This window comes from Littorina saxatilis, linkage group LG1 (genome assembly GCF_037325665.1).
Source record: "Littorina saxatilis isolate snail1 linkage group LG1, US_GU_Lsax_2.0, whole genome shotgun sequence".
Lineage (NCBI taxonomy): Eukaryota > Metazoa > Mollusca > Gastropoda > Littorinimorpha > Littorinidae > Littorina > Littorina saxatilis.
Window position 1 is genome coordinate 62,149,401 of NC_090245.1, and position 13,466 is coordinate 62,162,866.

The following is a 13,466-nucleotide window of genomic DNA, read 5'->3' on the forward strand; positions in this document are numbered from 1 at the left end:
ATAATACAACATTTAGTCAAGCTGTCGAACTCACAGAATGAAACTGAACGCACTGCATTTTTTTTTAGCAAGACCGTATCCTCGTAGCATCGTCAGTCCACAACTCGTGGCAAAGACAGTAACATTGACAATCCAGAATAGCGCGGTAGTGGTTGCGCTGAGCAGGATATCACGCTTTTCTGTATCTCTATTCGTTTTAACTTTCTGAGCTTGTTTTTAATCCAAACATATCATATCTATATGTTTTTTGAATCAGAAACCGACAAGGAATAAGATGAAATTGTTTTCAAATCGATTTTGGACGTTTAATTTTTATCATAATTTCCATATTTTTAATTTTCAGAGCTTGTTATTATTTCGAATAACATATTTATATGATTTTGGAATCGGAAAATGATGAAGAATAAGATGAAATTGTTTTTGGATCGTTTAAAAAAAAAACTTGACTAAATGATATTTTTGGGTGTGAAGAGAAGCGAGATTGTGGTGTATAGACGGTGCCAGAGCACAGGTCACATGCATAACTAATGAGCGGAATGCCGTCTTCCCATTGGCCAGCCGGCCCAAGATCAGTCTCTCTGCCATTTCTGCATCTGCGGTAGCCAGTGCCAGACGTCCCAAACAACTGTGCGAAAATTTTCAACGTTTCAAGGATTTTGGAAAGAGAAGGTACACGTACTTTTACCTTGTTTTGTTTTGTTTTGTTGCTTGATTGTCGAGAGGGGCGATTGAGATCGAAACAGCGGCAATAGGCTCGAGTGGGGCCAATTAGTTGTCTGCAAGGAAAGTTTGGAGTTTGGGAAACTGGGAGACAGCGTGGCACCGTAGGCAGAAACAAGTGGTTTCACGTTTGCCGGGAGTGACACTCGAAGGAACGAGGGTGATAGCTAGGTAGACGGTGATGGTACAATTAGCTGACAGCCGTCAGTAAAAGTGTTCAGGGAGAAAAGAAGACAGTATCATCTTCTCCTGGCATTAAAATTGGTCCGAGCAGTGGCAACGCGAATCGCTCGGTCACGTGACTAGTTTCTTTGTGAAGAAAGACGGCGGGAGCGAAAATGTTTACAAGTTGTGCGGTGGTCGGGCACTCTTTCACGGGAGGTTTCAGCGATTTGTGAACACAGATGAGGGGGTGCGGCCAGATTTAGGTTTTGATGGTTTTGAGCAGATATTCGATGGGAGAGGGGGCCGAAAAATAAGCGACGTTGAATCAATGCTAGAACAGAACAGGGCCATTTTCACCCGGAAAAAATGGGGAGTGATAGTGCTAATGGTGGGGGACTATAATATTGTTCCCGGAACGACACCGAATAAAGTGTTTCGTGAGCTGTGGCATCTGTGTGTGAGGGTGCAAACATGGGCAAACTCAGTAGTGGTGGTGTCAGGGATGACACAGAGATACAGTGGATGGGGGGGTTTCAATGACATAGCCAGGGAGGTGAATAGGCTTCTTCACCAACAGCTGAAAACGGCACACAGGATAGTGGGTTTGTTCCCCCACTACGTGGCTTTCCCTCCAGCAGAGAAGTTTGCTCAGTATCAGAAACATTTTTTAGCAGATGGGATTCATCTGTCAGGGTCGGGGCACATGCTACTGTACAGAGCACTGAGAAAAGTTCTGTTGGACAGTCGGCATATAGACCAATGAGGTAAGAAGGTGTTGTGGTTGTTCAGCGGGTGAGAGGGAAGTGGGGGCTAATAGTGATAGCCGGTATCCTCTCGTGCTGATGGCAGAACCACAATAGGGGTGGATGCAGCACGGACGGGGTACCAAGGTTTATTCCCAGACTGAAGTGGTTGGGTTCTACCGAAGACGCCAGACGCAGAGCTTTGATGCCGGGAGTGGAATAGGATGGGGTATCCTTTCCAGCTTTTGGAGTGACGTCATTGTTGGTTCTGGTTTGGTAGAACCGGTTGTGACTTCATGGGGAATGTGTATTGGTACAGCCCGTGCTGCATGATCAGATTGACAGTGTTTCTTAGGTGTACTCTCGTGCTGATGGCAGAACCACAATAGGAGTGTAGATGCAGCACGAACGGGGTACCAAGGTTTATTCCCAGACTGAAGTGGTTGGGTTCTACCGAAGACGCCAGACGCAGAGCTTTGACGCCGGGAGTGGAATAGGAGGGAATATCCTTTCCAGCTTCTGGAGTGACGTCATTGTTGGTTCTGGTTTGGTAGAACCGGTTGTGATTTCATGGGGAATGTTTTATTGGTACAGCCCGTGCTGCATATATAAAAAAAAAAAAAAAAAAAAAAAAAAAAAAAAAAAAAAAAAAAAAAAAAAAAAAAAAAAAAAAAGGCCCCTGATGCTTCGTGGCCTTTGAAATGTTTCAGGATGTCGAAGCGTCCAACCAAGCGACCGGGGCGTCCCTCAAAGCAGCCCCCGAAGAGGTTTCGAGACGAGGAGGCTGAAGGAGAGGACGAAATGGGCGTGAAGGAGTCGCTAACCCAGCTCCTTGCTGAGCAGAAGGCCCTGAGGAAGGAGATTGCGGAGATTCGGGCCGCCAAGACGCCGGCGCCTGAGGCATCGCCCGCAGGATCGACCACCTCTACGGGTGGAAAATCCAACTCAGGCATGGCGGGGCACTCTGGACACTCCGGTGAGCAATCTAACACTAGCGGTACACAGGTGTGGGCAACCGGCAACCAGAAAATGTTGCCCATTGACCTACACGTGCCAAAGACAATAAAGGAAAAGATCTGGAGCGGTGTGGCGGTTAGGTTCGCAATACTCCTGCCCGCGGACCCGAAGGAAATGCTGGAGGAGGACTCGGATGAGGACGATGAAGACAAAAAGAAGAAGAAGAAGAAGAAAGAAAAGAAACTGTTAACCTTCACAGAGTGGGTGAAGGCCTGGAACATTTATACCACTATACTACAGGACAGAGCGAAAGAGGTACACAGGGGCCTGGGTGCCCACTTTGCTCGGGTGTGTACCCTGCATGAGCTGCAGGGCAATTGGCGGGACTATGACTACCGCTACCGGCTCGCAATTGCTGCAGGAGAAAGGGCATGGGGGGACAGCGACGCGGACCTGTTCGCCACCACCCGCTTAGAGCCTGCCACCCAGACCCATGACGGGGGAAAGAAGAAGCCGCAGGGTGGCGCAGGGGGGAAGACTGGAAGTGGAAACCCAGCCTAAGTGGGGGGCTTCTGCTTCCAGTTCAATGAACAGGGGTCTTGCAGCCGCCCCAATTGTGGCTTCAAGCATTTTTGCTCGCAGTGTGGGGGGCAACACGCAATCCGAAAATGCAGCGCCAAAGGGCACCCCTTTCGAGCGGGACGGGGGGGAAAAGAAGCAGGAGAAGGAAAGAAATGAAGACTGGGGCACGGGGGCCACGCCAGTGAAGGCGGACAAGCTGGAAAAGTGGCTGGAAGGGTACGATCCACAGAAGAAGCGGGCTTTAATAAAGGGATTCAGAGAGGGTTTCCGGGTAGGGTTCACAGGAGCCCCAAATAGTGTAGTTCAGAAGAACCTGAAGTCAGCAGAAGAAATGCCAGAAGTAGTAGAAGCGCACATAAAGAAGGAAATAGAAGAGGGGAGGTTAGTAGGTCCCTTTAGGCATATTCCTTTTACTCAGTTCCAATGTTCTCCAATCGGCTTGGTAGAGAAAAAGACGAAAGGAAAGTATAGGATGATACATCATCTATCTCACCCGAAGGGGGCATCCATAAATGATACCAGTTACCCATACCGTAGAGAAAGCCAAGGCAGGCGTCCCATGCGCGGTAGAGGCCATGCGGGCCTACATGAGCATTCGTGGGAACGCAACGGGGCCGTTGTTCCGAGCTATGTCGGGGGCACCCATAACGGCCAGGGAATTCAACGAGCAACTACAGTTGGTTTTCCAATTTTGTGGCCTGCCCAAACAGAACTTCAAATCGCATAGCTTTAGGATTGGGGGTGCCTCCCACATGGCTCGGAACGGGGCATCGGACGCTCAAATCCGTCAGGCGGGCAGATGGTCTTCTAACGCTTTCTTGTCTTACATCAGGGTGCACAACTGGTAGATCAGGTAAAACGTAGGGCTTCTCTCTGTGTGCAGTGCAACAGAAAGGGGGAGGTCAGGCACATGTCTGCGTGCAGTGCAGCAGAACATTAACATGGGATCACAGGTGTGCAGTGCAGCCTGGGATTATAAGAAAGTGTGCAGTGCAACTTTCCGAGAAAGGTCGAGTTTGATTGGTGGCGGTACCTGATGTGAGTCATCAGGTGGTGGCGCGTACCGCCGGATTGGTGGTGAATGACAGACATTATGTATTTAATCGATGTGCTTTAATTGGGCTAAAACACAATGTTTATTGTTTTTTAGAGTTGCCAATATAAGTTTTTTGAGGATGGTCTAATGAGCGGATGCAGAAAGCTGTAGATAAAGGGAAGTAACCCGGTGACCAGTCTAGTAAAATTTGACAGCTTGTTGGTGAAGCTGGAAACAAGAACAAAAAACAGTAAGCTAATACATAGTGGACAATGCCATCTATGATGTGTAAGACAATTTTTGTTCTTGGGGAATTTATGCAAATGTACAACCCAATGTATATGATTATGTCAATCATAGTTTTTGTGGAATTTATGAAAATATTCCACTGATTTTGTATGCATTATCTGCGCTGAAAATGAACGACCTGTGGTGTCGACCAATAAACATTTTCAGCGTAAACTGGCAATGAACGTTTCATGTGGTTTTGGTGGTGACTGTGGCGCTGGCTGGCGCTGGCTGATTGTCCGGTTTCGGAAAACTTTTTATCTTAAATTCTTGTCTATCCTCGCACATCTGAACATGCAAAAATGATTTTATGCACAGCATAAATGATATTTTTGGGTGTGAAGAGAAGCGAGATTGTGGTGTATAGACGGTGCCAGAGCACAGGTCACATGCATAACTAATGAGCGGAATGCCGTCTTCCCATTGGCCAGCCGGCCCAAGATCAGTCTCTCTGCCATTTCTGCATCTGCGGTAGCCAGTGCCAGACGTCCCAAACAACTGTGCGAAAATTTTCAACCCCACCGCCATCCCCTTACTCCACCATAACGTAGTTGTGTGGGCGCGTACCGCCGGATTGGTGGTGAATGACAGACATTATGTATTTAATCGATGTGCTTTAATTGGGCTAAAACACAATGTTTATTGTTTTTTAGAGTTGCCAATATAAGTTTTTTGAGGATGGTCTAATGAGCGGATGCAGAAAGCTGTAGATAAAGGGAAGTAACCCGGTGACCAGTCTAGTAAAATTTGACAGCTTGTTGGTGAAGCTGGAAACAAGAACAAAAAACAGTAAGCTAATACATAGTGGACAATGCCAGCTATGATGTGTAAGACAATTTTTGTTCTTGGGGAATTTATGCAAATGTACAACCCAATGTATATGATTATGTCAATCATAGTTTTTGTGGAATTTATGAAAATATTCCACTGATTTTGTATGCATTATCTGCGCTGAAAATGAACGACCTGTGGTGTCGACCAATAAACATTTTCAGCGTAAACTGGCAATGAACGTTTCATGTGGTTTTGGTGGTGACTGTGGCGCTGGCTGGCGCTGGCTGATTGTCCGGTTTCGGAAAACTTTTTATCTTAAATTCTTGTCTATCCTCGCACATCTGAACATGCAAAAATGATTTTATGCACAGCATAAATGTAAAAAAGCAAAACCGAATTTGGCGCTTGTAGAGTTCGAACCTCTGACCTTCGGATTCGCAGTGCAACGTCGTATCCATTGCACCAAGGAGACAACTCGAAAATCTTAACAATTGAAGAGATATAAAGTTGAACGCATGGATGCGACCTCACAGCGTTTGAAATCTTTGTTGACCAGTGTCTGCTATTTGTACTAAAATGACTGTGTTTAAAACGTAACGATGACCTGACTATGCATGACATGAACGCAAGCACAACACCTGGGAAACATTTATTGATAAATGGCCGTCTACAAGCGTTGACAAAATTTGACATGAAGACACACGCATTCCTATTGGACAAAAGAGCAGATTTTTCCCCTTGAAATACATTGCTCTGATTGGTTGGTCGCACGCTACAATCACACTGAATGAGTCAAAAATAGGATTCAGTCTATCTCAAGCGGCACTGCCGCGCAGCCGAATTTTTTTTTCTCTCTTTTTTTTTTACGTTGCGTGAAAAAAACAGGCCAAGTACTCGTCATAATCCCTATCGCAGCATGCAGCGCCGCGGCATCAGCGGCGCGGCATCAGCGCAAATGGAGTTTGCCCTTAACGACGACTGGCGACAGTCTCTGTACTGAACTTATTTATGACTATACTGGGCTACGAGTTTGAAAAGATAGGGCTGAGAATCATGTACAGAATTCTGTACAGCGAACGCGGCCCGAAACCTCACCTATATTGCGTGTATGACCTTGAGAGCTTCAGTCAACGCTTGAATTTGTCCGTGGTAACATCCGGTTTGCTCTTTCAGAGCTGAGCATACTTGTCAAGAGGGATCGAGCAGAAAAAAAAATAAACGCCTGGGTTGAAATTCGAACTCAAAACATTGAAATGTCGGGGCCGATGTCTTGACCGCTAGGCCACTCCAACAGTGCGGACAAAGAGAGAAAAATCAATAATTGCATTATCATGCTACGCTTGAATTACCATTGATGCGTTGTAAAAACGTAAAAATTGCCGTTCAAATTTGCCCTTTATTTTGCAAACATATTTCACGGAATCGCAGTACATGTTTACACCGCCATGCTACACGACATTCGCGCCATGTGATGGCTGCGATATTTCTATTTACAACATGCAAGAACAATTAGAAGAACTGTACTTGAATCCCTCCAAAGCTCTGTGCAGTTGAAAACAGACATCAAAGAAATAGTTATATTCACTTCTGAACAGTGGGCGTATAGCTAGAGGTATAAATCATGCTGCTTCAAGAATAACATAAAATGAATTCATAATAATGTTTTTCCTTATTTTTAACAATTGCGCAGTAGCCTCGCCCCAAAATCTCGAGGTCCTGAGTTCGCATCTCTGCCGAGGCGTTTATTTTTTTCCCCTTGATCTCTCTTAAAAATAAAATATGATCAGCTCTGAGAGAGTAAACCGGATGTTATCACAGCAACATTCAAGCGTTGACTCAATCTCTCAAGGTCATACACGCCGTATAGATGGGGTTTCAGGTCACGTTCGCTGTTCAGAATTCTGTACATGATTCTCAGCCCTATCTTTTCAAGCCCCGGAAAGTCATAAATAGACCACAGCTTTAAGAACATGTACAGTTTAACTCAAATATGCTGTATAACCAGGAAGGACGGCAAACACGATCTCAAACAGTCCCGTATTTTCATCGTTATACTTGTTCTGCTGCTAGCTGAACTCCCAGGCACACACACACACACACACACACACGCTCACACCCACCCACGCACGCACACACACACACACACGCTCACACCCACGCACGCACGCACACACACATCCACACACACACACACACACACACACACAAACACACACACACACACACACACACACACACACACACGAACGCATGTTCGCACGATGCATGTACTCACAGAAAGGGCATTACTACTGGAATTGAAACTGCACGCCCTTCAAATGTAGTTTTCTTGCAAATTGATTGTGACGGATACAAAAGCGGTTCTTATCTTTAAATATCTGTTCCTTGCGGGGCGATCATGCAAACACTGATAACATCCCACGGAAGATTTTAATTTTCATTAGAAGTTTTAGATATTTAATGACCAAACTCATGAAATAAATATAAAGCTTCCAAGCTGTAATGCAATCCCATAGTCCGGGCTTCGTCGAAAGTTGCTTGACCAAAATTTCAATTTATTGATCGAAAAATGCCTCCTCAACTTTCAGAAAAAGCCGGATATGACGTCATCAAAGACATTTATTAAAACAAATATTAAAACATTCTTGGGATATCATTCTCGGGAACGTTCATGTAAAATTTCATGAATTTAGGTGAAGTAGTTTTCTCTGAATCGCTCGTCAGACACACACACACACACACACACACACACACACACACACACACACACACACACACACACACCACCACCACCATCACCACCACCACCACCACCACCACCACCCTCGTATCGATTACCCGTCTATGTTTCGCCTCAGAATATGGGCACACAACCTACAGCCTTCAGACTTTTATATCTCTATAGCTTTGGATTCGTCTACGCAGACATATTGAACTTCGTTTTGTGATTTACAGTAACTCCATAGTCTCCATAACAAGAAATATGTCATGCGTATTTAACCAACTCGACAAGCTACACAGTTGGAGTTTGAGCTACGGAGATAGTGAACTGGCGGCAGGGTCATAAGTATGACATATTGAAACCTTGGATCAGTTTAAAACATGTGTGTGCTGGTTGCGTGTATTGTACTGTAGTGTAGTGTATAACAGTTGTTGATTTCCCAGAGGAATAACACCTTACTTCACCTGATCATCATAAACAATGCGTCCTTGTAAATAATTCGACCCAAAGCTCAGAAAAGATTACAGCGAGCGCCGGTGTAACACGAGAAAATAACTCCCACGAAATGTTTACTCCCGAGCACAGATTTCGTACGAAAATGTTACTCCTCTTACGAAAAAAGTACTTCCCCCTAACACGAGAAAACTACTCCCGACGACAGGTGTACTCCGAGTAAAAAATGTGTACGAAATCATTACGAACATTACCCCTCCGTAGCACGAGGAAATGACTCCCCAAGACAGGTGTAGGCTTACTCCCGAGTAAAAATTTCGTACGAAATTGTTACTCCCCTTCACGAAAAAGTTACTCCCCCCTACACGAGGAAATTACTCCCAACGACAGGTGTACTCCCGAGTACAAATTTCGTACGAAAAGTTTACTCCCCCAACACATTTTGCAAGACATTATTATTCCCCTTATAACATATTATTCTCCTTGTTACGAAGAATTGTTTCCCCTAATTTTGCAATAGACTATTACGTCATACTAGCGCCAACAGTAATAATTACAATGTGATAGTTATTATTTATCACTGATATTTTAAGTTATTGAGACATCCCAGTGCACTAAGGGATTTATAGAGCAAATCGAGAAAATTCATTATTGAACGAAGCGCATAGTGCTGAGTTCAATAATTATTTTCGAGATTTGCTCTATAAATCCCTTAGTGCACTGGGATTGTTTCAATAACGATATTGTCAGTACCGCCAGAGAAAAAAGAAGATTCAAAACGCACATTTTGCAACGCGCATTTGGATAGGCGTAACTGTGTGGTCAGGTTTGTGTCACTGGATCTACTTTTGTGTGGGCTGTCTCAAGTGTGTCGTGCTTTCGTCACACGCAAACTCTTGTTTTAATTTCTGTTGGTAAATTCCAGTGTAGCGTTAAGCTAAAAAGTGATGATCTTTCATAGAGACCTCATTTAAACTCGGAGAAAGGACTGTGCTCTTGGTTTCGAAACCTTCATCGAGCTTCGACAGATTGACTGTGCAGAGTTTTGCCCCTTGCCACGGTCGACGGAAAGCCACATTTTCAAAATAAATGTGGCATGTTTCTCGTGTGGTATCTTCACTCATCGGGGAGTCTGGTACTACATATGAACGGTAAGAATGCTCTGAACCCTACACGTATTATATCCCCATCGTTTTATCGTTCACATTTGCCCAACATGTTAATTTGCTGAGCGGGATTTATGTCGTCTGCTACTGCACTGAGTCTCATTTCAAAAACAAAAATTGCTCGTCACGTTGCACTGAGTCTGCACGCATGAGGCAGGCTGGTAATAAGTCTTATATATGGTAAGAACGTTCTAAACCCTACACGTTTTCGATTCCGATTGTTCTTGCCTTGAAATAATAATTCGGAAAACATTCATTTACTGAACAGATGCAGTCGTATTTCAGTGTAGTCTGCTACGTGCTGATCTAGCTGCTACCGTCTCTGCTGCTACGTTATCGGAATAACACTTGTGTTTTCTGTTAGCTGCTGTGAATTGTATACTAACTCATCATTTGGTCATGTGGACAATAAACTACATGCCACTAACATGGCATAATTATGAGAGGAATCTTCGCAACTCGAAACTGAAAAATTAGACACAGCGGGTTCTATTTGTAGATCAGTGGCAACTGCGGCACAGGCACATGCAATCTGTCAGAAAAAAAACCATCTTCTGTTTTAATTGAAAAGCAGGAAATTTATGGTCTTAATCATTGGTATTGTGGAGAATATAAGCTACATGTCATTAATTAATTCTGAGGATGAGAGTACACTCTCGCTTAAGCAAAGGGCGGAAGAATACGCTCTGTGGAAAAGTTAGCGCACTCCAAGAGTGCGCTAACAGTTTTAGCGCATCGCCATTAGCCAATCAACTGGTTCACATCAGTCATGTGACACCAGTACTTACTGACAATGACTATTATCACTCAAAATTACAGAAACCACGAGGCGATAATAATTGAGCAAAATAATTATTGCACCCATTTTCGTACACCAACAAAAACATTCATTCCTGTGTCATTTTATTCAAACTTCATATGCCATTAAAGGCCCTTCACTTGGCTACCTTGCACACTTTTCGGATCAAAGATTTTTGTTTTAAGTATCACGTGACCGCCGCCGAAGTAAGGGTACCTCCCAAATCGACCTGACAATAACGCCAGGTACCAATTAAAAAATCGACAAATAATCAGAATAGACGCAGCTTGGCAACTTTTACATACGAGAAGATAGAAAAAAGTATTTATGTATTCAGAACAGGTTGTTTTGTTTTGCTATCTTGCGTATCTCTTGTGTTATGTCATTTCTACTGATGCAGGTGTGGAACGCATGATCAGTAGAAAACGAGAGGTTTTTGCGTCCATTTTGAGGGGTACCTTGACAACAAGCGCTTTATTTCAGCAATGCTTAAAGGTGAAGAGGTGAAGTCTACATACGACAACCAGAGTCTTCCCCCTTAAATGTTTTTAATTTTTCTCAGAAATACTTGGTTATTGAGTTATATTTTGTAAATGTTTGGTAAAAGACAAAATGAAATTGTTGTCCTACTTGATCGGGTGTAATAATAATAATAATAATAATAATAATATGGGAGATTTATAGAGCGCTTTACGTGCTCTAAGCGCTTTACAATGAAAAAACCCATACATATACTTACAAAGCAAAGCAAAAAAGCATGTACAGCAGCATTCAGCACACAAGTGAACAACGAAACACTACATCAATACAAGCTGCAAGCATACTAACACAGGCAAAACATTCAAACATTCAAACACCTGATCAAAAATGTACATTTATTTTTTTAATCGCATATTGTAACTTATCTTAAAAAAAAGTAATGAAGGTTTTTCTAATCAATACGTTTTAGAAAGGCGACGAATCGCCTTTGCAGAATTCATATTATATTTGCAAGCAAAGTTCGGTAACAGCAGAAACTAGCTCCGGTAACCATGAAATACAGCCTACACAGCTTATCATCAGCTAACTGAGGTGAAGAAGCAGGTTATGGGATTAACAGAAATCAGCGCCTAAATTTGATTCGCCATAAATGAAGCTCAAACAAAAGAGCTTTTCAAGTTCTGACTTAACATTTTCAACCAACCTTGAAAATTCAGGGGTTGTGACGTATTTGACGTGTGTGTGTGTGTGTGTGTGTGTGTGTGTGTGTGTGTGTGTGTGTGTGTGTGTGTGTGTGTACGTGCATGTGTGTATGCATGTGTGTGTGTGTGTGTGTGTGTGTGTGTGTGTGTGTGTGTGTGTGTGTGTGTGTGTGTGTTTGCGAGTGTGTGGTACGTGCGTGCGTGTGTACGTGCGTGCTTGCGTCAATGTGTGTGTGTGTGTGTGTGTGTGTGTGTGTGTGTGTGTGTGTGTGTGTGTGTGTGTGTGTGTGTGTTTGGAGAAACTCCCAGAAAACTACTTGGCAGACCTTTATGAAACTATACATACACATTTTTCGAGGTGACATCCCCAGAAATACATGATGATCCGGTTTATCAAGAGTTCAGACGGCACAGTCACGAACTCATTTTTAAACAAATAAACAAGCAAAACAAACAAACAAACAAACAAACAAACAACAGATCTAACAACATGTTGAGAAAGAACAGGTCAAGCAAATAAACAAACTCCCCAAAAAACTAACAATTTTTGATTTATTCCAAGAATAACATGAGGAGTAACTTAGTTTGACTGTAAAAATAATAATCGTGGAGTAAAACTTTCGTACAGGGAGTACTTTTCCGTACGTCGAACAAAAGGAAAGTACTCCACGATATTTTTACTGGGAGTAAAAATTTGAGGAGTAAAAATGTCGTGAAGGGAGCAACTTTTTTGTTCCTTTGGGAGGTTTTTTCTCGTACGACAGGTGTACTCGGAGTGAAAAAATGTCTGACGTAATTTATACTCCGGAGTCAATATTTCGTGGAGTAAAAACATCGTGTTACACCGGTGTAACACGAGCAAATTACTCCCACGAAAATATTAACTCCCGAGTAAACATTTCGTTCGAAAATGTTACTCCCCTCACAAACAAATTACTCCCCCATAACACGAGAAAATTACTCCCCACGACAGGTGTACTCCGAGTAATAATGTTGTATGAAAATGTTATTCCCCTGACGAATAAATAAAAAACGCTGGCGCTGGACCCGAGTACTCTTCAGACTGGCTCGCTCCCCCAGTATGAAAGTTTTTGTCTTGTGCACGTGGATTTAAAAAATTTTTTTTTATTTTACACAATTAAAAAAACTATTAGAGTAAAATTAAACATTAAAACGTTCATAATAAACAATAGTAAACAAGAATTAAAAAAAAAAAAAAAAAATTAGACCGCTCATGCCGGGAATCGAACCCGGATCACTTTGGCCATTGTCGGACGCGCTTTCCATCAAGCCATTGGCAGTGAACTCAAATGACTAGACTGCTAACGTTGCTGCTTCATAAAATTAGGTCGCGCAGTGGCACACGCACGCAAAGCACGCACGCACCCAAAGCCTGGTTGTCGCTGGCTGACTGGGCGGTTCTATGAGCCCATGAGCGATACGCATGCTTTTCATGACGCACGCGTTCGGCTGTTCTATCAGCTCAATGGCTGGCTGTCGCTCCGATTGAATTCGTCCAACCGTCAAGAACTTTTGTGTTTTTTGGGGCATTTAGGTCCCAGGTAACATTATGAAGTTTTAATACGATCAATCGGACCTATTATCAAGTTAGTGTATCAACTTTTGAAAGAACTGCGCCCAGCAGTTTCCCAGCAATAAGCTGTTAAGTCGAGACAGACAGACAGACACACACACACACAATTAAAGTCTGCTGGACCCTCCTACTGCGTACTCGGGGATAACAAATAGATTACTCCAACCTAGCACGAGCAATTTACTCCCCACGACAGGTGTACTCCCGAGTAAAATGTTGTACGAAACTTTTACTCCCCTGACGAAAAACTTCCTTGCCCTTGGTCTGTCCTGGTGGTGGAAGGGGT

General features: G+C 43.4%; 1 protein-coding gene across 1 annotated transcript; it reads left to right on the forward strand.

Moving 5' to 3' along the window:
• Positions 1–2,339: 2,339 nt before the first annotated feature.
• On the forward strand, positions 2,340–5,499 carry LOC138950669 (uncharacterized). The gene is made up of 2 exons (XM_070322386.1): positions 2,340–3,383; positions 4,051–5,499. Exon 1 carries the CDS (start codon positions 2,340–2,342, stop codon positions 3,144–3,146), a length of 807 nt encoding a protein of 268 aa, XP_070178487.1. The 3' UTR covers positions 3,147–3,383; positions 4,051–5,499.
• The last annotated feature ends 7,967 nt before the right edge of the window (positions 5,500–13,466 follow it).